This window comes from Ascidia mentula, chromosome 2 (assembly GCF_947561715.1).
Source record: "Ascidia mentula chromosome 2, kaAscMent1.1, whole genome shotgun sequence".
Taxonomy (NCBI): domain Eukaryota; kingdom Metazoa; phylum Chordata; class Ascidiacea; order Phlebobranchia; family Ascidiidae; genus Ascidia; species Ascidia mentula.
This window is the reverse complement of record NC_138567.1, coordinates 7,966,274-7,992,849: the sequence shown is the minus strand read 5'-3', so window position 1 is coordinate 7,992,849 and position 26,576 is coordinate 7,966,274. Positions and strand designations below refer to the sequence as shown.

At 39.1% G+C, this 26,576-nt stretch overlaps 6 protein-coding genes and 1 pseudogene across 6 annotated transcripts; 3 read left to right on the top strand and 4 right to left on the bottom strand.

Annotated features, from left to right (window-relative positions):
* The first annotated feature begins 1,160 nt into the window (after positions 1-1,160).
* LOC145890009 (acid sphingomyelinase-like phosphodiesterase 3b) lies at positions 1,161-3,932 on the top strand. The gene is made up of 7 exons (XM_082981055.1): positions 1,161-1,369; positions 1,501-1,587; positions 1,656-1,903; positions 2,215-2,387; positions 2,699-2,887; positions 3,187-3,300; positions 3,489-3,932. Exons 1-7 carry the CDS (start codon positions 1,161-1,163, stop codon positions 3,897-3,899), a joined length of 1,431 nt encoding a protein of 476 aa, XP_082837181.1. The 3' UTR covers positions 3,900-3,932.
* Positions 3,933-4,470: 538 nt separating this feature from the next.
* LOC145890007 (acid sphingomyelinase-like phosphodiesterase 3b) lies at positions 4,471-9,102 on the top strand. Its single transcript, XM_082981054.1, has 7 exons — positions 4,471-4,664; positions 4,922-5,008; positions 5,177-5,424; positions 5,599-5,771; positions 6,143-6,331; positions 7,261-7,374; positions 8,034-9,102. Exons 1-7 carry the CDS (start codon positions 4,471-4,473, stop codon positions 8,382-8,384), a joined length of 1,356 nt encoding a protein of 451 aa, XP_082837180.1. The 3' UTR covers positions 8,385-9,102.
* A 1,444-nt stretch (positions 9,103-10,546) lies between these two features.
* LOC145889447 (leucine-rich repeat-containing protein 57-like) lies at positions 10,547-13,054 on the bottom strand. The gene is made up of 5 exons (XM_082980402.1): positions 12,857-13,054; positions 12,649-12,784; positions 12,312-12,580; positions 12,021-12,206; positions 10,547-10,981 (listed from the first exon to the last, which is right to left on the bottom strand). The coding sequence occupies exons 1-5, from the start codon at positions 12,935-12,937 to the stop codon at positions 10,940-10,942; spliced, it is 714 nt and encodes a 237-aa protein (XP_082836528.1). The 5' UTR covers positions 12,938-13,054; the 3' UTR covers positions 10,547-10,939.
* Positions 13,055-13,822: 768 nt separating this feature from the next.
* LOC145889417 (gamma-interferon-inducible lysosomal thiol reductase-like) lies at positions 13,823-15,283 on the bottom strand. Its single transcript, XM_082980369.1, has one exon. It carries the CDS (start codon positions 14,899-14,901, stop codon positions 14,131-14,133), a length of 771 nt encoding a protein of 256 aa, XP_082836495.1. The 5' UTR covers positions 14,902-15,283; the 3' UTR covers positions 13,823-14,130.
* Positions 15,284-15,844: 561 nt separating this feature from the next.
* Positions 15,845-16,870, bottom strand: LOC145889587 (gamma-interferon-inducible lysosomal thiol reductase pseudogene; annotated as a pseudogene).
* Positions 16,871-20,074: 3,204 nt separating this feature from the next.
* Positions 20,075-21,883, top strand: LOC145888461 (arginine-hydroxylase NDUFAF5, mitochondrial-like). The gene is made up of 8 exons (XM_082979209.1): positions 20,075-20,329; positions 20,393-20,500; positions 20,559-20,710; positions 20,776-20,815; positions 20,872-20,982; positions 21,037-21,123; positions 21,259-21,400; positions 21,536-21,883. The coding sequence occupies exons 1-8, from the start codon at positions 20,153-20,155 to the stop codon at positions 21,682-21,684; spliced, it is 966 nt and encodes a 321-aa protein (XP_082835335.1). The 5' UTR covers positions 20,075-20,152; the 3' UTR covers positions 21,685-21,883.
* A 202-nt stretch (positions 21,884-22,085) lies between these two features.
* LOC145888460 (inositol-tetrakisphosphate 1-kinase-like) lies at positions 22,086-26,304 on the bottom strand. Its single transcript, XM_082979208.1, has 10 exons — positions 25,860-26,304; positions 25,734-25,758; positions 25,539-25,664; positions 25,261-25,378; positions 25,016-25,114; positions 24,840-24,880; positions 24,367-24,459; positions 23,844-23,990; positions 23,051-23,213; positions 22,086-22,655 (listed from the first exon to the last, which is right to left on the bottom strand). The coding sequence occupies exons 1-10, from the start codon at positions 25,940-25,942 to the stop codon at positions 22,435-22,437; spliced, it is 1,116 nt and encodes a 371-aa protein (XP_082835334.1). The 5' UTR covers positions 25,943-26,304; the 3' UTR covers positions 22,086-22,434.
* Between the last annotated feature and the right edge of the window lie 272 nt (positions 26,305-26,576).

Genomic DNA, 26,576 nt, shown 5'->3' with positions numbered 1-26,576 from the left:
ATTTCTGTTATCTTCTTCATTACGACGGTACATTACAACTTTCAATACAACGTTGTTAGGATGCCATCAAATAGAATCAGTTACAATGAATTAGAATGAATTTACCGGTCTAACCTGGGCTTTTTAACGCTCTCCATTATGAGAGCTGATTGGTCAATAATGTCACGTGATATCATGAGGCGCTTGAAGTAATATAATACAAGAACATAGGTGCGATGTGACATAAGCATAGGAGAACATTTTATGTGGTAAACAGGATGTTGAATGAATCACTTTACTCGAGAATATTCGATGGCTCAATCATTTGGGTCACATTGTGGGATTATGCAGTACATGTGCAAAGCTGCGCGCAAAACATTACGCAATACAAGCACTGGTTTCTGTGACGTATGTTACAGTACACAAATTAAACCTGCACATTTTCAAAATTTCGATCTATTTGGATATTACAATCTGATGCGTGCTCTGTGACGCCGTTATTTTTTTCGCTCTTTTAGGTTTTAAAGCACGGCATTTACATGCAATAAAATCCCAAATATTTTTCTTCGTGGGACCAAATTTGCAAACCGATTTTTAGTTGTTGCCTGTTAGTAGGCAATGGGGTGGCAATCCATTTGTTGCCATTAGCATTCCAAATTATTGTCCCAAACTTTAATATTTTATCTGTTTGTTATGGATACGACGACAGACATATGAAAGCATACATACATCCCTTGTATAATCCCACGGGAGCAGCTGAACACTGGAACGCAACAGCTTGCGGATTGGGAAAACTGCTCTTATCGCATATTGCTCGACTACATGGCGTCACGTTATGCCCTTGTGCAAACTTAATGAAATTTGTTTTACGAGGGCTATACCTACTAAAACCCATAGGGTGTAAATATTTACCTGACGTAGGCAGTCATTTGTAAACAAACTGATGAAATAGATTGGCGTCAGTGAGTACTCATTAGCTGAAAAGCATGAAAAGATTATGAATAGCCAAGCAAAAAATTAGGGTGGTTAGATTTGCAGTAAGTTGCTTTGTTGCAAAAATAAATGGTCTAACGTATTAAATGTAAAGTACATTACGGCGATATGTTGTTGTTCTGTCAATTATGATACTTTTAAGTAGTAATATAAAGTAATATACTTTTCAGCGTATTATCTGCAGAAAAATGGATGTCACGTGGAAAAGTATCTTGTTGCTGTATTTGCTTGAGACTGCGTGCGGATCACCTTTGAGTGATGCAACCGGGACGTTTTGGCACATATCCGACTTCCATTTGGAGTTGTATTACAAGCCAGAGGGCGAGACTGGTATGGAAGTATGCCCGTCCTCCTATTCGACGGCACCAATTGATCCTGGCACATATGAAGATTACAGGTGCTAAATAACTGTGGATTTGTGTGCATTAAGACAGTTAGGGTTTTTTTTTAATTTAATAACTGCCTAATCTGTCCTGTGTCCTGTAACCAAGACAATTGGTACCTGATTGCTATTTACTTTGTTGACAGGTGCGACTCCCCACTTCAACTGATAAATTCGTCGATAAACGCCATGCAAAGCATTGACGGACAACCCGATTTCATATTGTGGACGGGGTAAATGCAGAAAGATCCCCAAATCCATCCCCTGTACAGTAAAATTAAAACTTCACCCCCTTCTATAGAGACGACACTTTGCACACATCAGAAGAAGACCGCTACCTCAGCGAGGAACTTGTCCTGCAGAGCGTTTGGAACATTACAAACCTTCTGCAGAAAGCTTTTCCATCGACCATTGTGTTCCCGTCACTAGGCAACCACGACTACCACCCAAAGCACCAAATGCCTCCGCAACCAAACTTCATCGTACGGGGCATAGCTGATATGTGGGAACAGTGGATGACTGAAGAGCAATTTGTTTTATTTCGGGAAAGTAAGCAGCGTTAAAGAGGAATATGTCTTGCATGTGTTTTAGTCGAGTAAAATCACAGACCAAAGATTGCTTTGCTTTTATTAAGAGCATTGGCGTCACTTAATCACTTAAATTTGTTCACTGTTATCTATCAGTAACTTACTGAGATTAAAATTGCGTTTTGGGGGTTTGTAAAGTTATTTCAAGAAAACATACATGCCACCGTTTATGCAACACTTGCAGGTTCCAAAACTGGTTGCAGATCATACAAATGAAAATAAATTAGTCAAATTTACCTACACTCTTGAAATAGCAATTCAATGCATTTGCAGCCGGTTATGGGTCAAGATTGGCGCCCAACAGTAAGCTTAAAATTATCACTCTTAACACCAACATGTGGGACTTAAGCAACGAACACATAAACGGTGAAATCGATCCTGATCCAGTGGATCAGTTCCAATGGTTCGAAAACGAACTGAAAATGGCAAGGAATGAAGATGAAAAGGTAAACATTGCGCATACATGATATGTTGGGTATATATTAAACATGAATTCTGTGAGCTGCAGGCAAAGGCCACTGTTTCAACCTATAAGGTATCCTCAGTACAGCTTGGTGTGATTTATTGGGCTGGGGAGAAAAATATAATCACATAGTTAAAACTTTAAGATTAATTTGTTTGTGATGCAAAAGCATTATACTACAAGTTCTAACTCACCTTCAAACCGCATGTCTGACTGCCTAACCAAATAGCAATCCACACGATCCACAAGTACTACATATGAAGAAAACGAAATACAAAGAAACGTGTATTACAGGTTTATGTCACTGGACACATCGGACCAGGTTTCTTTGAAATGCAAGCCAGCGAAACATATTACTTCAGTCGTTATAACGAGAGATATATGGAGCTTATCAAGGACTACTCTGACGTCATCGAGGGCCAGTTTTTTGGGCATCACCACACGGACAGCTTTCGTTTGTTTTACGATGACGACAAGCAACCGGTTGGTTACCGAGATATTTTATGCCTGGAGACTTTCTATGGTTTTCATGTAAAACTTATACACAACCCACACTGATTTAAACGTGAAAAACTGTAAACCGCACAATAGATAAGCAAATCTACACATCCCACTCGAAATTTCTTAACGATAATATTTGAATTTCTTATACTCACATTTTACAGTGTAAACATTTTTTAAAACAGACCCAATTTGACGAAAAATTGCTTCGGAAAAATTAATTAGTCAACTGAAGATGAGATGTAGCATTTTAATTTCACTAACTATACACATGTTTGCAGATTGCAACTTTGTTTTACACGCCTGGCGTAACTCCCCGAATTGGCGTTCGAGATGGTTCTTCCAATCCTGGAATACGCAGCTTTAAATACGATCGAACTACGTTTAAGCCTTTGGTAGGCCCGCACATAAAGAATATGATTAAAATTGATTTGAAATATAGGACTGATTCAAAATTACATAGGACTACTGGTTTGCAAAGTTTGAAGTTAATTTAAGCAGACGTCGTATAAATGTTCAATATTTACAACACACGTTGGTCGCATTTAGTACATTTTCTGTGGAAAATATTTTCTTCACACAGGACTACACGCAATATTACCTCGATCTAGCCGAGGCCAACCGACTGGGCAGCGCTGTCTGGGGCAAAGAGTACACTGCTCTGGAGGAATTTCACCTTGAAGACCTTTCCCCGGCATCAATGTGTTCTGTGGCGCAGAGACTTAGGTCAGACAGACCGTGCGACTCTGATCTCTGCGACCCTTTGTCCTTTCTGCAGCGCTTTCACCTTCTCAACACCGTTTCTTATGTACAAGACGTGTGCGGCGATGCGTGTCAACGTGATCATGTGTGTGCGATCGAGAACGTGGAAGCCGGGTCACATGATAAATGTGTTTTAAACTGGAACAATGCGGCGATCGCACAACGACAAACCATGTGTGCCCTGTTGTTCGGACTTACACTTGCTTGTGTCTTCATGCGATATTTTTACTAAACCTTCGCGCCAGATTTTGCACACGGGCTAACCTTTGGACGTTTTATATCTTGAATTTGATCATTATATGAAATGCTGCAAAAGAACTCCTATTTTGCAACACGTTTCTGTCAAATAAATACCACGTAATTGTTCTTAAATGCACTTAAAATTCAACTAGCACTTAACGCAGCTGGAGCAACAAGTAATTTGTGGTCAACGGACAATCGAGGCGCGCGCACGCGAATAAACACACATTACGCAGAAACGCATGCCGGCAGATGCGTATGTCACCAGCGAGAGGATAGTCGCAAGATACGCCAAAATCATGTGTTGTAAAAAGTGAAATGCAAGCTAAACATAACAATGTTTTTGTTACTGCATTAGGCCCTGCACATACAAAAGGACAAGTATCCGATTACGTTTTTAGTGAGTGTTGTTACGAAAGAGCTTGTTTACACAGCGGCAAACATTTACAGTTTGAACTGACTATGTTAAAAAATCATTACGCTTACGGTTTTTATGTGTTTTTGAGAGGTTTTTCCATTACGTACTTGTTATTTTAATTAGCAGGAACGCCGTACTTTTTGCAATGTGGCAGTTGGAATTTTACTGCTTTGCTATTTTACCCCTTTACTGTGTGGCAAAGATTGCTATTCCGAATCCTGCTGGAACGTTCTGGCATATCAGTGATCTCCACGTTGACTTTTACTACACCCAACAAAGCGGTTGTCCATGGTCAACAGGCGCACCAGCGGTGGACCCAGGACCTTTCGGTGACTACAAGTAAGTTTAACATTAATTGTGTTTACTTTGGGAAAATATACTTCACAGCGTCATGCAAAAGTTTGCGAAAATTTACATGCACTCCGCGCAGTAAGTAAATTGTTGTGTTGCCTACGGTCAGAGCATATTTGAACTTTCGCCACGCAAATTACATCCTTTCCAGTCTGTATTATACTGAGACATTGACATGAGTTCTTCATTTCTCAGGATAAATGTTTACTCTTTGACCATAAAATTTCTAACTTTTGCAAAATTAGGTGTGATTGTCCTTGGAAACTGGTAAACTCAACCTTGCATGAAATGCAAAGAATACAAAGGCAACCAGATTTTATCCTTTTTACTGGGTATGTGTCCAATTATATTTTCAATAAGAATATTTTGTTATTATTAGTGGGTAAATCTTGGGATATTTTCTGTAATGCCAAAGAAATTTATTTGTTTTCAAAGAAAATCATAACAGTGTTATTTTTCCCAAAAATTTAACTATTTTTGTCAAATTTTATTTACTGTAGTGACAACATCCTTCACACTCGTGAAAAGAAAAGGTATTTGTCAACCCAGTTGGTGTTGGAGACTGAAGCCAATCTCACCAAACTAATTCGAAAAGCTTTTCCCAACACTAAGGTTTTTAGTGTTCTTGGAAATCATGACTTTTTTCCAGCAGACAATATGCCAGTGGGTGAAAATGATGTCCGACGTCAACTTGGGGACATTTGGCAGCATTGGATGAATGAGGAACAATTAAAATCCTTTGAGAAGGGTATTTCATAGCATTTTACATACTTCCAGTTGGAATATTTCCAGCCAAAAAACTACATACATTTTTGCTCACATATTGTTAGTGTTCGGTGTCAAGTTGAAATTCTTTTAGATATTAAATTATGTTGGTCCTAGCAATCAAACAGGCAAAATTATAAGGTTTATTTTCTTTTAGCTGGTTACTACACTGAAGTATTTGATCAGTTTGGAGGAAACTTGAGGCTTGCAATGCTCAACACTAATTTGTGGGATTTATGGAATCCAAATGTGAATAAAACAGCTGATCCAGGTGGTCAGTTTGCTTGGCTGGAATCACTTCTACAACAGTCCCGCAAACAAAATCAAAGAGTATGTTATTCGAGTTTTTTTTTACGATAAGATTTAAACTGGTTTGGTGTACAGTTTGTATTAATTGAGACAAAAATATATTAAATGTGTAACTTTTTACATTTACACTGTGCTGGCTGTCTAGCCTACAGGATGTTGACAGTTAACACTCCCTAAATTTTAATAAATTCTTCCTTCCTGTTTCATATTACTAAAATTAGGGCATTGTGTTTACGCCACACAGTAAAATGTTCATTTTTTTACATCCTGGTGCACAAATAAAAAAAACTGAGTTTCCCATTTCCATTTGTTTAACATATTTTTCTTAGCCACTGAAAATTACACAGTGATTTAATTGGAAGAGCATCCGCTTGACGGTTTCATTATTCCAGGTGTACATTGTGGGTCATATACCACCCGGTACGTTCGAATTAAGCAAAGACGAACACTGGTTATACCCTGAACACAATCGCCGCTATGTGGCGCTGGTGCAGCGGTACGCTGATGTCATCGCCGGACAGTTCTTCGCACACAACCACCGAGACAGCTTCCGCATATTTCACAGCGAAGACGGAACGCCGGTAAGTTGGTGCCGCCAAGGCAAAACGTGCAGGAAATTATCTCTGATCTGTTTCCTGTCGAAAACGCGCTCCTTGACTTAAACAAGGAAGCAAAATTTGCACTCGACCCTTCGAAACACACCTTTTTACCTGGACCTTTTCCAATACATGCAGTTTCCTTAGTTTAATGAACGTCATATAAAGGCCACTTCTGAAAACTTTTTTTGCACTGTGGACCGCTTTAACACGGGTATTATTCTTTTCTGACCGGCCTTCCCTGTGTAACTTAAATAACAAATGTATAACCAGCATGTAAGTCAAAATTCTCATAACGAAGTATCAGTGGGAGCGATAGCAAGGGCAGCAACATGCCACGGTTACTTGTAGCTGAATTAAGTGTGTAACCTGTTTTTGACGATGCGTGCATCAAGTGCGTGACTAACAACCTAAAATTACCAATAATTTGCTCTTTACTGGGCCGCGGCAATGTGGTTGTGGACCCCTTTCCCAGCACACTCAACCGGGTCACCCTGCTATATAAGTAACACCAACACATCTGCAGACCTCAGCAACCAAAATATTGAATAGGAAATAGGGCTGTTTTTTTTATAGTGAGCTACAGATAGGGCCACAGTTTCGACCTAATATGGCTCATCAATGCAGCTTTGGTGTGACTTACAACGATACTGCCAGCTATACAGCCAAACAAGACTGATGACACCTATAAGGTCAAAACAGTAGCCCTGTCCTTAGCTCATAAGAAAAATTAAAGTTGTTATTTAAGTATACCTACTTATACTTTGTATTAAAATCCAAACACAGCGATCTTCAAACAGCTCAGATCGATTTATTTAGAGAAAAATATATTTCGCCTAAAACGGCATCATCAGTTTCTCCATTACTTATACTTTGCTTCGAAATTTAATGTAAACAAATAATTTATATAACAGATATCAACACTTTTCATCACACCGAGCGTGACGCCTCATTCGGCACAGATCGAGTTGGCGAACAACCCGGGTATCCGATTGTTCGAATACGATAGAAAAAACTCACAACTCGTGGTAAGTTGACTTGTATTTATCGATTCGTGAATCAGTAAGAAGCGGAACGAACAGCAAGCAAACAAATTGAAATTCCATTTTTACGAATAATTTACCTGTTTATTCATTGTCCAAAAGAAGGTTGACCCTCGTCGATAAATCCGACCGAATATTTTTTGTCGAAAAATCCGCGTGCTAAAGTTTTTGGAACTCAAACGCAATGCTGTGTATCAGTATTGGCCTATACCTCTAAAAGGGCGCTTACCGAACTAGGAAGGGTTTTGTTTCTAGGTGGCGCTGTGGAGTATTTTGCGAACAGCCGCAGCTTAACCATGGTTTGTGATGCTGGCTTGATAACCCAAAACAGTGCTTCCCAACCTTTTATGGCTTACGACAACCCACAAAATAAAAATGACTTCGAGACCATCATTGCGGAACCAAAAACGTCCTCATCGGGACATAACCATGAATATAACCAAAATTCCCATAGTAATTTCATTGAGGAAAGTTAGCGGCATCCTCTAAAGTTACAAATGACACTCCGCTTGGAAGTCACTGGCGTAACATAAATCGTGTAAGGTCTCGTCAGTGCAGAAAAGGTCTCGTCAGTGCAGCTGGTGTGACTTTTAGACGACTTTGCTAACATAAATCGTTTGACGTTTTTCTTGTCCCGTATGCAGGACTACGTCCAATACTACTTTGACCTGGTCGAAGGAAACGCACTGAACAAACCAACTTGGCAAATCGAGTACAGAGCTACCACCGAGTTCCAAACGGACGACATCCGTCCAGCCTCGATGCACGACTACTTGCGGAGACTCAAATCTTCCAATGTCTGTTGTGACGTCACGAGAGCCCAGTGCGAAGACAACAGCGCCCTCCAGCGTTTCTCCGTTATTAACTCGGTGTCGTACAACTTCCGACACTGCGACGTCCAGTGCCAACGGAAGCATTTGTGCGCCATGGGTGAGGTGGATTACGACCGCCATAAGAACTGTTTGCTGTCCCCCGCAACTTGCCGTTTTGTTTAAGCTTCCTTATTTTCTCCGTTTTTACGTTTTAGGTCGTTATGATAGTTCCAGTTTTACGTCCCACATCTAGTCTTTACATTGCTCTAAAAGGTGTAAAGATTACTATTATATATTATATATATGATAAAGCTCTCAAAATCGCACTTTCTGGTTGCGCTTTTATGCACTTATGCCACGTAGAGAATTTAGGAACAGGCGCTTGTATGACAGCCGCAAAAAATATCCCCGGTTTGTCCAACTGTTGCGTAATTTCCTTTGTGGTTTACTGGATTTGGGAGTGGAGCAAAAGGGTTATTTCATGAAACCGAATTCCTGTCGTATTGGTTATTTTGCGGTGATTCCCAAAATGCCATTGGAGTCAAAGTTGACACAAAACCTTGAAACCAATATATATATGCTACCCAAACCACAAGATGGTAATGACATGTTTCATTTAACCGGTGTAGTATACCAAGTACCTTGTCATGGTTGCGACACTGTTTGGGTTGGCCAGACCAAACGCCATCTGACTTCCCGAATTAAAGAGCACAAGGCAGCTGTGATGCAATGTTGATCCAAATGAATCTGCCCTATGTTCCCATATGCTTGACACCACTGTATCGATTGAAAATGTGCAAAAGTATTTATACAGAAAAAAATTTCAGCAAACCGGTGGTCGTGGAATATTATTTTTGTTAATTCTCTGCCTAATGTATTTGATTGCATGATGGAAATTACTTTCGACTTCACCGCGTCTTGGTGCTTACGATTCTGTTTCCCATGGTTTAGCCGTACTTTTCGTCGGGTAATTTCTTTTGGTTTTTCGACTGTGTTTATTTTCATAGAAGTTTATACTCGTTCGAACTGGCGAAACATTAGATAATTACATTATTTTTAACCTAAGGTGTATATTTGTTGTTTGTCATCGAAAGATCGAAAAATGTTTTGTAAAGAAAATGGGTTGAGTTCGCATGGAAGTACTTTTCTAACTGCACATGCATTTAATGTTTCAATGGACTTCTCTTTCATAGTACATAGTTTGTTACGCCAAAATCTTTTCGGTTGGAATGGACAATTACATATATAAGGTATACATATCGTATATATCGGCCAGGAGCAACTGGCGTGTTTGAACAAGTTCTTCGCGGAGCTTTAGGCAATACAGTACATAAACACAATATGTTGCTTGCATAGACACACTGTGTCTAGTCCGCTTTCCTCGGTCCTCTTGTCTCAGCAAATACAAGTTGCTCGAAGTATGCTGAGCCCGTCACTTCCTGATGTTACAAACTATAGAGTGACAGTTCATTTAAAACTTTGGATGCACGTGTACCGACATTGCAGACACCAAAAACGTCAAGTATGCCGAAAAAACTCAATATTATCCGCAAAACAACCACGTAAATATTGTGCTGCTGCCAGGCATATTGTATTTTTTCAAAAAATCTACGTATAATTTTATTTACTGACGTTTCGCCCGCTATTTAACTATAGGCTTAATTCATCAGGGAAATGGCTGGAACAGAAGAACAGATTACTTGAAATATAACCACGCAACTTATGTTGTGCAGCTGCGTGTGGCAAAATTAATTTGCTTTCTCGTTTAGCACCTGGAAATTGTTCCTTGATTGCTTTGGCTGAAGTCCACGCATCGCACCATGACTGGCCCTCCGTTGGCCCGCCTCACTGACGCAAGCGGAAGTGGTGGAAGGGTTCCTGCTTTGGCGAGCCGAAATACGCGCGACTTAAACGCGTGGGATGCTCTTAAGACTGCAAGCAACACCCACGCATTATAAACCTGCACTGTGCACCAACCAACCAACCCACCCACTGCTAAATGCCCTATAGAAGACATAGGAATGTATGCTGTGTAAAACAAAGACTTGCTTCGGTATCTTTTCTGAACCTGTAGTTAAATCATTGGGAGCGCAGAGTACAACAATGACGTGCTTACGTCCTGTTCGTTGCAAAAAAAAACATGACGAGGTTCATACGTTTCGGGTGCATTAAGTTCTTGCACCTGGAACGGAAGCGGCTTGACGTCTCGCTCGGGATCTTCCTTCATTCAACTCAAATCCAAAACGTCTGACACAACCTCCATACTGCGAGGTTTTAACACAAACCTCAAAACTTTTAATTGGACAAACAGTTGCTGACGAATGTATAACCAGAACATAAACGTATACGACAAAGATCGAGCTTTATTGCCATAGCGCCCGAAGACCATCGAATAGACTTCGTTTCATAATCCAGCGTACGGAGCAAGATGGGGATAGAAATATTACAAAAGCGATCGAAACAGGGACTCGAACCCAAAGGTAGTATATGTGCTATTGCGCAACGTGAAATAAAGTCTCATGGTATTGGACGTCGGCATTGGTGGAAAAGCGTAAAAACAACACCAAATTACGTGCGGTGATATCAAGGAAATATTGTGAAACGCGTGTGTAGAAAAACGGAGGAAAAAAACAAAACACGACGGACGCACTGACAGGTAGAAAGAACAAGGTCCCGTAGGAAGTAGCCACGCTGGAGATAAAATTGATTCTAAAAGGAAACACGGGCAAGGGTTGATTTTATTCGAACTTCTTCTTCGTGGCTGTGTACCGCTCCATGTACTGTTGAAAACACAGTCGGATTAGAATTAGCAACATTCTGCGACTTATTATATGTATATTGGTGAGCTATAAACAGAACCTTGAGAACACGGCCCAGCCCACAACAAACGTAAACAAAACTAGTTGTCTATGCCGCGTAGTTTCGACGAGGCGTCGCAAGAATAAGACAATGGATTGCAGGGACTAAAAAAACTGATAACACAGGCTTTCGGTTCTAAATTCAACGAGTGTTATGCGCTCTTCAACAAACTAGTTTTTCCAAACTAGCAAGCCTTGAAACTGCGTGGGCGGTCGAGCAAAGTTACAATAAAACAAAGGACCTATGGGAACTCGGAAGGAAAAGGCGCCAGAAGCCTGAACGGGGAGATGCAACGCGTGGGAACGAATGTGGTTTTGCGACATTAAATCCCTAAAAAGGAAAATGAAATGTACGCCTTACTTACCGATTCGGAACGAACAAAGTAGTAAAATTTAAGTCTTAAAAGGGTATTTATAGCTTGCAACATGTGGAACGAGGCAAACGGAGGCAACTACTGGCTGGTATTTCGAGGCATGGCAATGTTAAGTCGGAGCAGACCTTGGCCTTGCTTCAATAGCCACATGCTATTACCACCTATTCAGATGTACACGGTCAAATGTATGCGAGTGCATGCAGCACGTTATAGCTGGCGAGCATAACGGAAACGGGGAAGTTGCTTCACGCGGTTGCCCCGATGAATCAAGCAGCAAATGGCTATTTAAAAGTTGAAAAACGTGACGCATTACGGGCAATTGCACAACGGTCCACTGTGTTAAAAGGACAAGCCATTACACGATGGCCTTTTGTAGACACCACCATACGGTAACAAGGGGTAATAAAAAAATAATTTCCTGGTGCATGGGATAAACTTTGAGTATAAGTAAATCCACTTGTCACTGCACTAGTCGGCTCGCTTGACAATATATCAATTATAGTATAACTTGTTGTTACACCAAAAAAGATGGTGGTGGCTTTTAAACTGCTCGACTGACATACTAAACAACCGTTTGCATTCCTTACCTGTGAATATCCCTCTACACCTTGAAAGTCTTTTTGCGTGAAAAGGTTGCCATCAAATGCAAGTAGGGAAACCTTGGAATCCGTCAAAATCTTTACCGATATTCCATCAAGGGGAATACAATTTTCTTGAAAACGAAGAACCTTAAGTCTTGGGCAAGATGCTAGGCAATCAGGCAAGGCAGCAATCTATGGAATCACATAAGTTAGTGTTTAACACAGACATGGAATGTTTCACATGACATGAACACATGTCTAAAACAATATTTAGAAGTAAATGAGCTTAATGTATACCTGGTTATTATTTAGGATCACTTCAACTGCATTCAACTGGTGTAGATTATCAGGTATGCGAGTTATTTTGTTGTTGGACATATCGAGCAGGTCCAGATGCTTGAGGTGTGAAACTTGTTCTGGCACAGATTGAAAATTATTGCCAGTCAAAACAATTGTCTTTAGAGCAACACATTCACTAATGTCTGGTGGGAGATAGGCCAGTCTGTTGTAGGTCACTGACAAATGTTCAAGCTTCTTGAGTTTGCAGATGCTGGAGCACAAAATACCTGGTAATGAAACATAAGCCATGTTTTAAATGCAGTTTGTGAAAATACAATTGCATTATTATGTTTACTTAGTCTGTTCTGATTTAATGTCAAGGTCTTCATTGAGGTAAAGTTTCCAATAGCTTCTGGAAGGCCTTGAATCTTATTTTCTGACAAATCTAAGGTTCGTAAAGTTTTTGCCAACTTTAACACTTGGGGTGGAAACTGTAAACAGAAAGTAGAAGAAAGATGTCTACAACACCATGACTCAAACTCCATTCATATACAAACCAGTACCTCAGACAAACTCATGGCAGACAGTTGGCATACCCCTGTTTTTTCGGCGTTTTCGATATGAACTTTAATGGAATTCCCCATGATCGTAATTTTGGAACCACAAAAAATTTAACAACAATTTTAATACATTTTTAATATAAGAGCATTTGTGTCACTAAACTGCTTAACACAAACATTTCAATAACAAAACCAATAAATACACCTGTACAAATATATACATAAAATAAACATTTCAATCAAAACACAGTAAAAAAATAACAAAGTAAATACAAGATTACACAGCCAAGTAGCAGTTTATCTGTGTAAAGTTACATCACAATTGACAGAATTTAGTTTGACATTGCAAATTGGCCCACAAATTTGTCCTGCATATAGAGCTATGAAGTACATGAACAAATTCCAACATATACTTCAACAATTAGCAACACTGCTTGACGTGTATGCTTACCACAATTCTATATAAAACTGCAGTCTATGCTTTTGCTTTGTCAGGTCACGCAAACACTGCAGTGCTGTCCTTGCTTGCGGTCCCCGCCTTTTTTGCTGAAGCTCGGAGTTATGTTTGTTTAAACAGCCCGGTGTTCTTCTCTGTGCAGTCGTACAGCGCCACCTTTCCAGAAATGCTTTTCAAAAGCTGCATGAAAAAGCAATCGGAACGCTCTGGCAAACATAAAAACCTGGTAATGACATGTTGTTGAAAGACCTGATTTTTGTTAAATTGTGAAATCGGAATATTTTGATTGAAAAATATGTAACATTCCATTATTCGGATAGAGTAGTGGTTTTCAAGTCTTGGGTCGCAAGCTACCAAATGCGCCCGCGCAATGCTACTGTACCATAGGGTCCGTGAATTAGCAATTCGAGTCGCCTTCTTTTCACAATTCACGTTTTCAGTTGTTTGTTGATTTTTTTTTATTTCTCAGTAAGTTTTATTTCTCAAATTTTTGCACAAACACAATTGCATTTTAATGTATTACAAGAATTTTGCGAAATATACTGGAAAAAAATGTAGCAATACTGCAGGTTGAATCAATTGAACAAAAAACCACTGATAATGAAAAATCAGAAAAAAATGATGCATATATTTGCTTGTGAGGCAATGCGGCAATGAAACCAGTTAAATATTAACTACCAACAGTGGAAGAATCACAAGACAGTCACATGATGCTGCTGCAAGCAAACAAATTAAAGCAATAAAGAGTTTTGGGTAAAGCTATTGCACAAAAGAGTTAATGAACAAAATTCACATGAGACAATGAATGGAAATTGCTTGTTTATTTGTTGAAGGTTATTTTTTGCTTTGCAAGTACAGGGTGCATGAACATTTGGCATTCCTGGGGTTTTTCACCGGTATACATTTCACATAACAACTTTGGTAGATCAGTTTGTGCTTTCTGTTGAAGCTCTTCTGAGTGCTTGCCATTGACCATAATCCAAGGCACATATGTATGCTTTGGTTCCAAAGCATCTGTCTTCATTCCAGACTTGTGCATCAGAGCATTGCCCTCTTCACTATTTGAACACTTTTTGATAGCACTCCAGTCTTGCTTGGCATCAGTAATGCATTTTTCGGCAGCAGCAATTGGGTCATCAGAATGTTCCATGCAGTAAATAATGGGGAAATACACATCAAACTCATAATCAGTATATTTCTGCAAGCAGTTTTCGATCAAGTTTCCAGTGCATTCTTTAGCTCCATGTTGGCAGGTAAAGTTCCACATTCCCGTTGGAAGTTCTTCTTCGTGAGCATTTCCATATGGTGTCATATCTGCCTTCATTATGCCAGTAGACTTGAAGGTTTTCCAGGTAGGGTAGAGCATCTGTGTAATGAACTCTCTGCATCCAGGACACAATGACTCAAAGTAAAGGGAAATGGTAACAGGACTGGCCATAGCTTGGGTTTTCAACCAGGCATTGCAAGCTTCTAGCACACCACAGTCTTCAGCAATTCTTTGTGATGTACACCAAAACCTTGGTGACAAATCACATTTGGCACTGACATACACCACCAAACCCAAAAACACAAGACCCTTTGACATTAACATGCTTCTTATCCTTAAGGTAGTCTATGGCCTTACTTTACGTTATAATTTCTGAATACAATTATTACGCGTTAACTCTGTTTAAACGTTAGAAAATCACACACATATCAAAGCACAAACTGCTCAACAAATTTAGCTGCAACCAAACCTTGCGGCCCCGACAGAATGAATTCCTTCTGTTCGTTCATTTATTTTGCAACACAAAATGCTTAGTCATGTGATGATTTCATAATCCCCAGTCGACTGCGTCATGTTCTTTGTTGCGTATTTGTGTGTGTAACCAACCATGACATGGTAAAATTAAAAACAACTTTTACGGCCCGGTGGAGTTCGCACGAGAAAATTTACATTTAATGTGAAAATTGCTGCTCCCTCCTTTAGTATAAACTGAATAAACCACAGCTTAAACGAAATTTGTGACCGGTTAAAATGTTGTCGCAGACCGGTGGTTGGGAATAACCTCTGTTCAAAGTAATATAGCAAGCCTGCTCAACTCATTTTATTAAAAGGTTCTACTACAAATTTAACCAATTAATTGGGCCCCACCCAGTTATTTGAAAGATGCCCTCAAAACCGCGAGGCGAAAAAACAAATACCTATTGTAACAGCCCCGCAGTGGAAGAAGCCTATAAACACATGCAATGATTATACCTAATTCAGGGGCACAATAAAATAAATTATTTTTTAGATTAAAACATGCTGAATAAACCCTTGCGCAATCATATCCTGTTACGTACACAAACAATTCCAATCTGATTATAAACCCCCATCCAATGCTTATTCATGAGTATTATATATCCTGTCTGAAATTGCGCCATCGCCACATCTTTGTGGAAATGTTTTGTAAGCGAAATCTGATAGGAGCTAATTATAATTTAATTTTTTAGTCTTTTAGTGGCACACGCTTTCGAAACTGTTTTTTTTTATTCTTTCACAAAATGTACATTTCCCTGCGTCTTCTGAAGTATGAGTCGGTTTCGGATTCTGTAGTCGACATTCCCTATAAACGTTCTGGGCAACTAAGACCATAGTCTACTGTACTCCATGGACCAGTTACAACAATCACAATGATGCAAATGAATAATCAAGATCAAACTATTATAATCAACACACAAAAGTAATTTACACACAAATGCTGCTTTCAACAAAAAGCGTAGTTTACTTGTGGGCGACTCTTTTTGGCTTTGCTGGTGCTCTTTTATGGGGGTGCAAAAATGCTTTGCACTCCTGAGGTTTTTCACCTCTGTACACTTTACACAACAACGCTGATAGATTGGTTTGTGCCCTATCCTGAAGATTCTCCGAGTGCTTGCCATTGACCAAAATCCAAGGCACATAACAGTTCCTAGGATGTAAAGCATCTGTCTTTAATGCAGACTTGTGCATTAGAGCATTGCCTTCTTCATTGCTTGAGCACCTTTTAATAGCAACCCAGTCTTGCTTGGCATCAGTAATGCATTTTTCGGCAGCAGCAATCGGGTCATCAGAATGTTCCATGCAGTAAATAATGGGGAAATAGACATCAAACTCATAATCAGTATATTTCTGCAAGCAGTTTTCGATCAAGTTTCCAATGCATTCTTTAGCACCGTGTTTACAGGTAAAGTTCCACATTCCATTTGGTAGTTCTTTCTCTTCAGCAATTCCATATGGTGTCAAATCTACCTTGAGTATGCCAGTAGACCTGAAAATTTTCCATGTTGGATACAGCTTTCGAGTGATGAAATCTTGCGCTCCAGGACACATTGAATCAAAGTACAGGGATATAGTAACAGGACTTGTCGTGGATTGGGCTTTCTTTGAAAGCTTGTAAGCTTCTAGCCCACCACACATGGCACTGATGTACACCACCAAACACAAAAGCACATGAGCTTGAGACAATAACATGCTTCGTATCTTGAGTTATCTCAACAACGATGTTTCTGTCCAAATTTTAGGCAATACAGGAAAACGTCCGCCCAACGTTTCAAAATATCACGAACTGCCGAATGAAACCCGTTGTTCTCAATTATATACCCGGCTACGAACACAAAACAATTCCAATCTGATGCTGATTCATATTCCCGGTCTTGCGCCATTATTACCCTCTTTGTGGACTTTTTGTTAACGAATCCTGATAGGGTCTGATTACAGTTCATGAAGTCTTTCAGGTTGCACAATGCTTTCGAAACTATTTTTTTAGAAACAAAAAGTTCATCTACATATTTGCTAACGTATGATTCGGTTTCAGATTCTGAAATCTAGTCAACCTTTTGCACGAATCAAAATTAAAAAAGTTAAAGTTAACTTCTAAATACGCTTCTGTAGAAAAAATTTCTTACACCTATTTCACAGTAACAGCTCTCAAAAGCTAGTTGTACTACCGCAAAACGATCACTCAAAACGCGTTTAAACATATTTTGTATCAAGATTTCTACATTAAACATCATCTTTACACTGTTAGCATGAGACGAGAACAAATAATCTGATGGGACAAGGCATAAACATTGACGTCATCGGTAATGCGATTCGTAACAAAAACACGATTGGTTAAACAAACTACATTGCAAAACAGTGAGCTCCCCGATGGCTCATTATTCAAAAAGCGATAACTTAAACGATTCTCTATATCGCGTCAGACGATCGACCGACTGAAGCAGCTTGGTCTGTGTGAGGTCATTCAATGAAAGCAGTCGTACTTTATTCGGTTGGATATCGGCAATAACGTAAGGCCCAGCGTAACTAGGGTCCTGGGACAGATCGTCCACCGACCGCTTTCGGTGGTTGGACAACAGCACCTTCTCGCCTATCATGAATTCGGGTTCGGCCTCTTTGTGGGCGTTGCGCGCGTTTTCGAACAGTTGGAGCGTTTGTTCTTGCTTCACGTTGTTGACGACCTTCTGGTGACAGCGGGTTTCTCCCAGGTGGTCTTTTGAGATGGAACTGTCGTAGGTGGGTTGCAGTATTTGCGAAAGATCGAATTCCTGCAATGAAGAAACCGTATTTTTTATTTTGAATTTACTCAAGAGACAAAACTCCACTGGGTTCCCGGCGACACTTACAAATGCATACAAAACTTACACTGTTGATGACTGCCACTGGGTCACAAGCGGGGATGGGTGGCATCCTGGCTTCTCTTTTGTGCAACAGGTAAAATGGTGTAAATTTTGTGACATTGTTCTTTCTGGTCCGCATTGTGAATAGTAAACCATCAATATAGTGAGGCCAGTCAAATGAATGGTCTTCAACTAGGTCAAGGAAAATCCTATGCAAAAATATGTACATCTGACACACAATGGCTAGGGCAATGGAAAATTATGGTAACAGACTTTTTTGCCATAAAAAAACTTCTTAAACTATGGGCACAACCCATTTGAGTAAGCAACGTGTAATTTAGGTCACAAAACAAGTATGCTTTTATAGGAGCAACTCTAAATTTCATGCCGTCTGTTGTTCACTAGGCCCAAGTACATTTTTTTTTAATTAGAGCCCCTGGTCTAACCCACCATTGCCGTTTGCTTACTTATTAAAACTACATAATAATAATAAATATAACTCTACTTGTGAAGTTCTTCAGAGGCCTTCAGATCAATTGTTTTCACATTTGGGTGATAAACTGCTTTCACATTATATTCCACTCCCAGTTGCTTGCGAAGCTCCTCATTTACCTGATTGCATGCAGAAAAGCTAAATACAAGTTTGATGCCAAATAACACTAAATTTTTACCTCCCCTATAAATTCGGTACACTCATCAGAAAGTATGCTTTTGCATGCACCATGTCGATAAAATATCAGTTTTAAACATGCAGCAACCTCAGCAGGGTATTTGTTACATATTGGAAACGCCTCCACCCATTTGCTGTAAAAATCTGTAGCTGTGAAGATGAACTTGTAACCTTCCGTGGTTTCACTGACTGGTCCAATTATGTCCATTGTCAAAATCTCCCAAGGTTCGCTGATCTAAGGTGTAAATAAAATTGATAGTCAATCACTCTTCACATATAAAAGCATAAGTTATAGAATTGTACTTTAAGTTGCTTTAATTTCCATTGCTTCAACTTGTCTGCCTCCTTTGAGTGTTTGCAAGCTGTGCAGGCTCGTATCTAAATAAAACGGACAAATTAATACTGATTAAGTTGCTTCATTAGCAGCAGTTTTACCCAGTCTGTTACATCATATGTCATACGTGGCCAAAAGTACTTTTGAGAAATAGCTTGCAGTGACCGATTGAGTCCCGGATGGTTTTGTGTTTCAGGTTTATGCACCTCCAAAAAGGCTGCCTTTGCATCTTCAACTGTTACCAAACACTGTGCTTTTCGTTTAATTGAACCATCTTTATTCCGTGAAATGTAGTAGACAATGTCCTTTTCTGAATGATAAAAATACCTTATTTTTGTTTCCGTAATAAAGTATATAGAATAAAAGTAACTTATTTGTTTGCATAAATATCCTAACATTATGCTGACAGTGCCATTTAATCAACAAATAAAATAAGAAGCACAAAAAAACTTTACAAATCCTGGTTCCAACCTTCATCCAAATTGTAGCTTTTGCATTTCCTCTTAAACCCAAAGCGCGCATGCGACCCGTTTAGATCTGCTGGTACTTCGTTGTGTTTCAAATATTTGTAAATATGTTGGTACTCTTCCGCGTTCATGATCAGCTGATTTTTACACCCGTGTTGCTGCACCTATAAACAAAAGAGCGCTGTGAAAACCTGCGCTGCAATGGAAAGTAAGGTCCATGAAATTTAAAGCTGTATCGTAAGTCCCCTAACGGAATCTTTACGTCATGATAAGATATATAAGTGATGCGTGTGAGGGGAAAATAACCTTTAAATTAACATTTCATAAACAACATACATGTATTTAAGACGTAATTAAACAGGTAGAATAAAAAAACTTACACCACGCCTCCGTTTCTTTGACACAACTCTTTACGGTTGATTATTGCCGGTATTGCGCATGCGCGTGAATCGACGTAAAAACATGTGGTAAACAATTGCTTCACTTTGAGTCGTAGAAAAAAAATGTAAAAGAGATATTTTGTATTACTGGAAAACACCAGTTTTACAAAACCATGTCTTTAACTTTAGTAAAAACGTTTTGTAGCAGATGCATGTTTTGTGCAGCGAAGCGTAAACACTTAATAGAGCATGCAACTTCGTTACGCATGACTAGTTTAGTTTGTAGTGTTTTGAGTTTTGGTTCTTCTGTTTGCCAGATTAAATAATATTTCTGCCACCGGTCAGATGTTGTTAAACTAGCCAAGCATATGTTGTGGAATAATCTGGCAACGAGGAACAACCGTGCAGCTGGCCTGCTTTTGAAAAGGTTTTTAACGTCTAATGATACCGAACGTCTAGTGTTCAGTCGCAAAACGAAACTCTTTCAAAAGAGAAGGGCAGCAAAATCCCCAGATGTTCACGTGTTTGAGTATCTGAAAGAGGAGGTACAAATAATTCCATAAGCCGCACTGCAGTTGTTAATTTGTGCATGCAATTGTGCTAAACAGGCTGCTCGAATGATATGTGACCGTGTTGCTGATGTTAAACGATCATTTCCAGCAGTATTGGACGTCAGCTCCAACCGGGGATTTCTCAGCCACTTCCTCACGAAGCAGGTAAAGGTGTTATATTTGATTCAACTTCGGTATGTAGAAAACATGAGTAATTGTGTAGGATGGCATAGAGTTCATTACCCAAGGAGATATGTGCGAAGAATATTTGTTGAAGTCTTTTCCATCTGAACTTCCCCGCGATTCCATTAGATTTGATGAAGAAGCTCTCCCATTTAGAGACAATTCATATGATTTGGTTTTAAGCAGTATGAGGTGTGCTTGATTTGAATGCAATATTCAGTAGTGGCCGAAAATTTCACTTTGATTGGTATTTATAGCATGCATTGGATCAACGATTTGCCTGGTTGCTTTAAAGAAGTAGGTTTCTGTAAGTGGGCCTGATCAAGCATGATTTATTAAAACTAATATGACAGATTCTCCGCATATTGAAAGAAGATGGCTGCTTCATTGGTGTGATGTGTGGTGCAGACACCCTGTATGAATTAAGATGCTCCTTACAGCTGGCTGAAACAGAGAGGGAAGGTGTAAGTTTTCATGAACTATGATAGTGAATATAAACTAAAGACATTTCCCTTCAGGGAATAGCACCACATGTTTCACCTATGATACAAGGACATCAGTTGGCCAACCTTCTTTCGGGTGCTGGATTCAGCCTAGTAACTCTGGTAACTTCTCTGTTTAGTACATACTAGGTGTTCAAAGGCTACAATTTCTATACCTTTTGTTAAACAGACCTTGCTTTTATGATTCCATATTATTTTGACCGAAATCAATATACCTCACGTTAATATTTGGTACAGGATTTTGACCAGCTGGTTGTCAATTATCCAAGTTTGTTTGAGTTAATGGAGGACCTTCAAGGCATGGCGGAAAACAGTGCAATACAACATCGCAAGTTGTTGCACAGAGATACTCTATTGGCAGCTGCTTCTGCATATCAAGGTTTTTCTATTTCTATAATGTCGCCAGCAAATTTTTGCAGCCAATGGCATTGACTTTACGGATGTTATGTTCAATATCTGCAAAAACTTTAATTTTTTTATGAAGACTTTGCAAACCATTATACTCTTATTACAGCAATGTATGGTGACCAGTCATCTGAAAGTGTGCCCGCGACCTTTCAGTTGTTGTTCATGATTGGATGGAAACCCCATAAATCCCAACAAAAGCCGCTGGATCGTGGTGCAGTTCCTAAAGGGTTTAATGTCAAGAAATCGCCCACATGACACCATTGTTTGTTTCTTTGTACTTTCTTCAGAATAAACTTTTTTCTATCAAACTTTCTTTTTTTGTGGTTTTGTCCCTCTGGTTAGTAAATGCTTGGACATGGTCGACATGCAGTAAAATGTAGTTTGGGAAATATAAGGGACAAACTATTGACAGCGTCCATATAATAAATTGCAAAAACATGTCAATTGTTCAGCTTTGTCAAAAAGCCTAAAAACATTCTGGGAAGTTCTTTGAGAATTGTTTGATAGTTTTACAAATCGATTCATTGCAACTGTTTTCGTTTGTTTTGGAAAATGCGTGGACAATTTGTTGACAATACAATCAGTGGCACCTAACAATAACATACAAAACATGTTTTCCTTCAATGGGATATGGAAATGTGGTTTATTGGTAAATTGTAAGATCCGAAACTTATCTGCAATAGCTGCTTGCATTTGACGAGGCGTGTTATTGCCATACAGTACAATTAAGTGCATCTGCTTGCAACAAAATCTGAATAATACAGCGGACCACAGCTAACAACGAGACACCAAGAATTGGGTTTAAATCAATTCCATGAAAGTGACCTAAGCTTTTCGTAAGGACAGAACAAATTAGCGCGGTAAAAAATACTGGGCTCACGGTCACAATGTTTTGAAACATAAAATTTAAAGACCAATAATGGTATAATTCAATTAAAAACTCGATTTTTTACACAACGTTAAGGTCGGGTAAAAACAAAATTCAGTAAAGTTCCGAAACGCGAACTACGATTGCGTTGTTCCGTTACAGTGGCCGTTGACGTGTAGGGAAGGATGAATTCCATTGGGGAGGATTACCGTCGCGTTTTCGTTCGATTTGAGATCAGTTTTGATGGCTGCCCGCTTAAGCTCCGATATCGTATCACCACCGGCCGAATGCGATTTTGCGATCTGGGTCATCACGCAATTCGTCAAGACAGCGAGAAAGTCTTCCACGCCATCGTAACCTGGTATCGTAGATTTGGAGTTTTAATACTAATGTACTTTAGGGCGAAAATAAACTGCAACAAAAACAGAAATGCTTGCAGTGTGTGTTATCGTCCGGGCATCTCTACAAATACGGTTTGCAGATAACAGAGATTGGCAAATCCTCAACCCCTATTCACAAACTGTGTTTGATAAAACAAAGGTTAATAAGGCGACCGGCAGTGCCAGATTCGTTTGGTTCAAAAAAATGCGTAAAATATACGTCGTGGAACATTTTTCAATCGAAAAAAGGCTGGATTTCTACTTCTTGCCATAACAGTGACAGTGTCACAACAAACAATGCCACTTACCGACACGTAAACAGGAAAACAATTGCATTTGGCTTCAAATAAAAGCGGAACTGCTGTAAGTTTACCTGGAAATACATTCACATCTATTACGTAGTGTTTATTGGTTTTTGGACAGACGATAATGTCAACTCCGTACAGAGCCATCGTGATCTCACGGTGGAGTTGCTTGGTGAGGGTTTGGACAATCGAGGTGTCGATTGGCATCGGTTCGCCGTCTTTTGTCTCCATCTGCGTTGTAACAAACGGTGAAGAACTACATTAAGAAAACCAAAATGCGCCCACCAGCACGCTCTGCGCTATTATTGCGCCCACCACCGAGCCGCCTTGTTGCGACATTGTGGTGTCTGCAAAAGTACATTACTCAAAAGCTCAAATTCTTACGAAAGGAATGCACAATAAAATGATTTTCACACATTTGGATGTAAGGCGCCCTACAAGGTGAATTTGGTATGGCTCATAATGTCCTGTTCGTCTTTATCTGATAAGACGGGACGGAATTTGCAACAACAATTGCTACATTTGTTCACACAGAGGCAACTTGTATGGTTCGGGAAATATTGCAATTGTTCAGACAAGCTAAACCCACTTTTGTTGTAGGACACCACTCCCGGGATAATGTTGGTTCATTGTTCTTTCAAAATGCAATAATGTTTGGCTTGCTATTTTCACAATTTAAAAACAAACCTGAATAAACCTGTCAATAATTTCATTTTCTTACATGCGGTTTACCTCACATCCAGCAAAAACACGGCAAATAAAGCATTTAGTTAGCAAATAACTATTCGCCAATCTTTCTTAACTACCAGCATAGAACAAGATTTAAACTGCAAAGAAGTATTTTGTTTCAAAGGCCAATACCTTGGTCAAATCAGACCTCATTGAGTCTCCGCTTGAGATGTTGTGAGAGTTGAAGAATATGGTTTTGTGGTTTGCCCACTCTGGCTTACCAAAATTGCGCAACGACGGTCTTTCCACCATGTGATATTTGTCACCAATCACATAAATCTACAACAACAAATGTTCAACTGAAGTAAGTATAACCATAACTTAGTCATCAGATTAAATTGGGTGCTTTCGATGGTTGTGTCTGACATTGTTTGTTGTTATCACTGTAGACATGTGGAAAATAATGAAACACATGCCATTCCGCTGCCTGATACATTGGGTCTTTGCCGTATTGTATTGATAAAAAGTGCCACTGAAGCAAGATAAATGATTTGCACCTGCTTTACTTTAAACATTAATCTTTAAAACATCCAGACATGTAAAGAATGCTTTTACATTGTTTGTGTTTGCTCTATGACATGACAGTGTATCTTTATCAAAATCTAATGTTGACACTTTAGGCTCAAGTCATGTCATGTTCAGCTCAGAACCACACCTTGTACAGCAATGCATTGTGGTCGATGAAGGTTTGGGCTACGCACGGTGGGTCAACATCTGCAAGACCGTCTTCGTTGAAGATTACAGACATCTAATGCAAACAAAATTTAAAGCCTTAATATGAGGTATTTGAACAGCACCTCATTAGTTATGAGAAACAAGGGATGACTAAAGTGTGTTCAAAATTGGTTTCACATATATGCCAATAATGTCAAGCCGCTCATAAAATTTTAATTATATCTAATAGCATTGGCTGTTTTTGTGTTTGGAAATGGTTCACACCATTTATAAATGAAATTACAGTTTAATATAAATGTTAATTTTACCATTTCTCTCTATTACGTGGATGGTACTTATACAGTCTGTATCTATGAATTTATATTTGCTAAACAAACATGTAGCACAAATATATGTTAAGGAAGTAAAATATTTGCTCAGAGTAGGTCATAAATTAGGACAGTATATACTTACTTTATGGGACTCTGCTCCATGTGCAATGTTTTTCTTGCAAACTAAAATAAATTGAACATGTAATAATGGAACACACACTAGTAGACTTGTTCTGTATGCATAGAGCTTAAAAATCTAACATGCGTTAGAAATATGCCATACATACATTGATACATACATATACTATAAATATATACCTATTGGAAAACGAACATTATCTTCTTCCATTTGCCTTAAGATTGCATCTTTGTCGTGCGTTTTGATAAAAGTGAAGGAAGGTACTTGAATGACTTTGTCTGCATGTAAAAGAAAATCAACAATAAACTTGATGTACATACAATCATTCAAGATAAAAACACCAGTACCAGGGTTTACATAACACTACCTAATCCACTCAAAGGCAAATTAGCGATGGATTGCAGTCAAAACTGTTGAGGCAAACCTCGACTAGATATCTTTGTTTCTTGTATACACTTGTAGGTATCATATCTCTTGATCAGTTTCTCCAAGCTTGCCAGAGGATCCACAACCACAGTGTTTGGGTTCCTCAGTAAGTATTTCTACAGTTGAGAGAATGTAAAAGTGTTGCAATACATGTAAAATAAGCATACATTGGAAAAAAAACTAAAGTTTTACTGACAACTACAAATTCGTTGTAGAAATCATACAGGTCTGAACATTGGTATTAAATTTACAGCACATTAATCAACTACGAAAAACCTCAAATTCTTCCATCTTCTTTGCAGCAGCCTCATTGCCATCTAGCCTTTCAATCATGAGATCGGTGACCTTATGAACAATTGCATCAAATGGGCCCTGGGAATCCAAATCTTTGTCCAGTTCAATCTATGTTACAAACAAAAAATATACTTGGTTAAAATAACATAATAATTTAAAATAATGAGGAATTCTCACCTCTTTAAGATGCACATTGTGTTGCCTGAAAAGTTAAAAAAAATTAGAACTATAATTTGTAACATAGTTGTATGCTACAAAAAGCATGAATTGTATTGCAAAGCAGACCTGTGTTTATTTACTTACCTAAACAACTCTTTAAGTTGCTGAATGTTGACTTTCTTTTGTTTTTTTAAACTGAACCAACAACCAACAGTCCTTTGAGCCATTTTATTTCCTCCTAATCATTAGAATATCATAACTTCCTGACGGACAAACACCATCTGACAACACAAAGCGCTTTGTTTTTGCTTTTGTATCAGCGAAATAGGATGAAGAACATATAAATGCCTAAACAAACGCAATACACGTTCAAAACGGCAAGGCGTTGGCTCAAATACTACCATAACCCGGCTTCACATCTATTTCAACTCTCAAGTCGTTCCGCACATGTATTTCACGACCAGCACTTGGCACGCAAGCTTTCAGTCGTATGGCATGTCGCCGCGGTTTTACTACGTCCACCTTCCTTCTTTTCGGCAGGTAAACAATGGCGAGGGTGCGCCGCCGGTCACGACAGCTTTGGCCGAGTTATTTCGCAAATTAACTGATTCTACAGTTTGTTTGTGATGGAGTCTCTGAATGATAGCGAGGGAGAAACGTACAGCATGTTTACTCTGTATTCAATGTCTTGCCAACAAACATGGCGCCATAATAGCACGGAAAGAAACCACGTAAAAGCACGCACTGCGTACGATCTTTCATAAAAGCGCTCTGAAACTTGATACCAAGAAGATCTACGTCTCGTGTTTAACGACCGTAGCTGCGTGTGATCAAGTCTTGCCTACGTTTCTCTTCAAGCTC

Coding starts and splice junctions, on each gene's coding strand:
- LOC145890009 (XM_082981055.1), top strand. CDS start 1,161: ATGGATGTCACGTGGAAAAGTATCTTGTTGCTGTATTTGCTTGAGACT. Junction 1,588..1,655: donor GATTTCATATTGTGGACGGG/GTAAATGCAGAA, acceptor CCCCTTCTATAG/AGACGACACTTTGCACACAT. Junction 2,388..2,698: donor CAAGGAATGAAGATGAAAAG/GTAAACATTGCG, acceptor CGTGTATTACAG/GTTTATGTCACTGGACACAT.
- LOC145889417 (XM_082980369.1), bottom strand. CDS start 14,901: ATGTTAATGTCAAAGGGTCTTGTGTTTTTGGGTTTGGTGGTGTATGTC.
- LOC145888460 (XM_082979208.1), bottom strand. CDS start 25,942: ATGGCTCAAAGGACTGTTGGTTGTTGGTTCAGTTTAAAAAAACAAAAG. Junction 24,460..24,839: donor ATGGAGCAGAGTCCCATAAA/GTAAGTATATAC, acceptor TGTTTGCATTAG/ATGTCTGTAATCTTCAACGA. Junction 23,991..24,366: donor ACAATGCATTGCTGTACAAG/GTGTGGTTCTGA, acceptor TTGTTGTTGTAG/ATTTATGTGATTGGTGACAA.
- LOC145890007 (XM_082981054.1), top strand. CDS start 4,471: ATGTGGCAGTTGGAATTTTACTGCTTTGCTATTTTACCCCTTTACTGT. Junction 4,665..4,921: donor GGACCTTTCGGTGACTACAA/GTAAGTTTAACA, acceptor TTGCAAAATTAG/GTGTGATTGTCCTTGGAAAC. Junction 5,009..5,176: donor GATTTTATCCTTTTTACTGG/GTATGTGTCCAA, acceptor TATTTACTGTAG/TGACAACATCCTTCACACTC.
- LOC145888461 (XM_082979209.1), top strand. CDS start 20,153: ATGTTGTGGAATAATCTGGCAACGAGGAACAACCGTGCAGCTGGCCTG. Junction 21,124..21,258: donor GATTCAGCCTAGTAACTCTG/GTAACTTCTCTG, acceptor TATTTGGTACAG/GATTTTGACCAGCTGGTTGT. Junction 21,401..21,535: donor AGCTGCTTCTGCATATCAAG/GTTTTTCTATTT, acceptor CTCTTATTACAG/CAATGTATGGTGACCAGTCA.
- LOC145889447 (XM_082980402.1), bottom strand. CDS start 12,937: ATGGGGAATTCCATTAAAGTTCATATCGAAAACGCCGAAAAAACAGGG. Junction 12,785..12,856: donor CTGCCATGAGTTTGTCTGAG/GTACTGGTTTGT, acceptor TTCTGTTTACAG/TTTCCACCCCAAGTGTTAAA. Junction 12,207..12,311: donor TGATCCTAAATAATAACCAG/GTATACATTAAG, acceptor GTGATTCCATAG/ATTGCTGCCTTGCCTGATTG.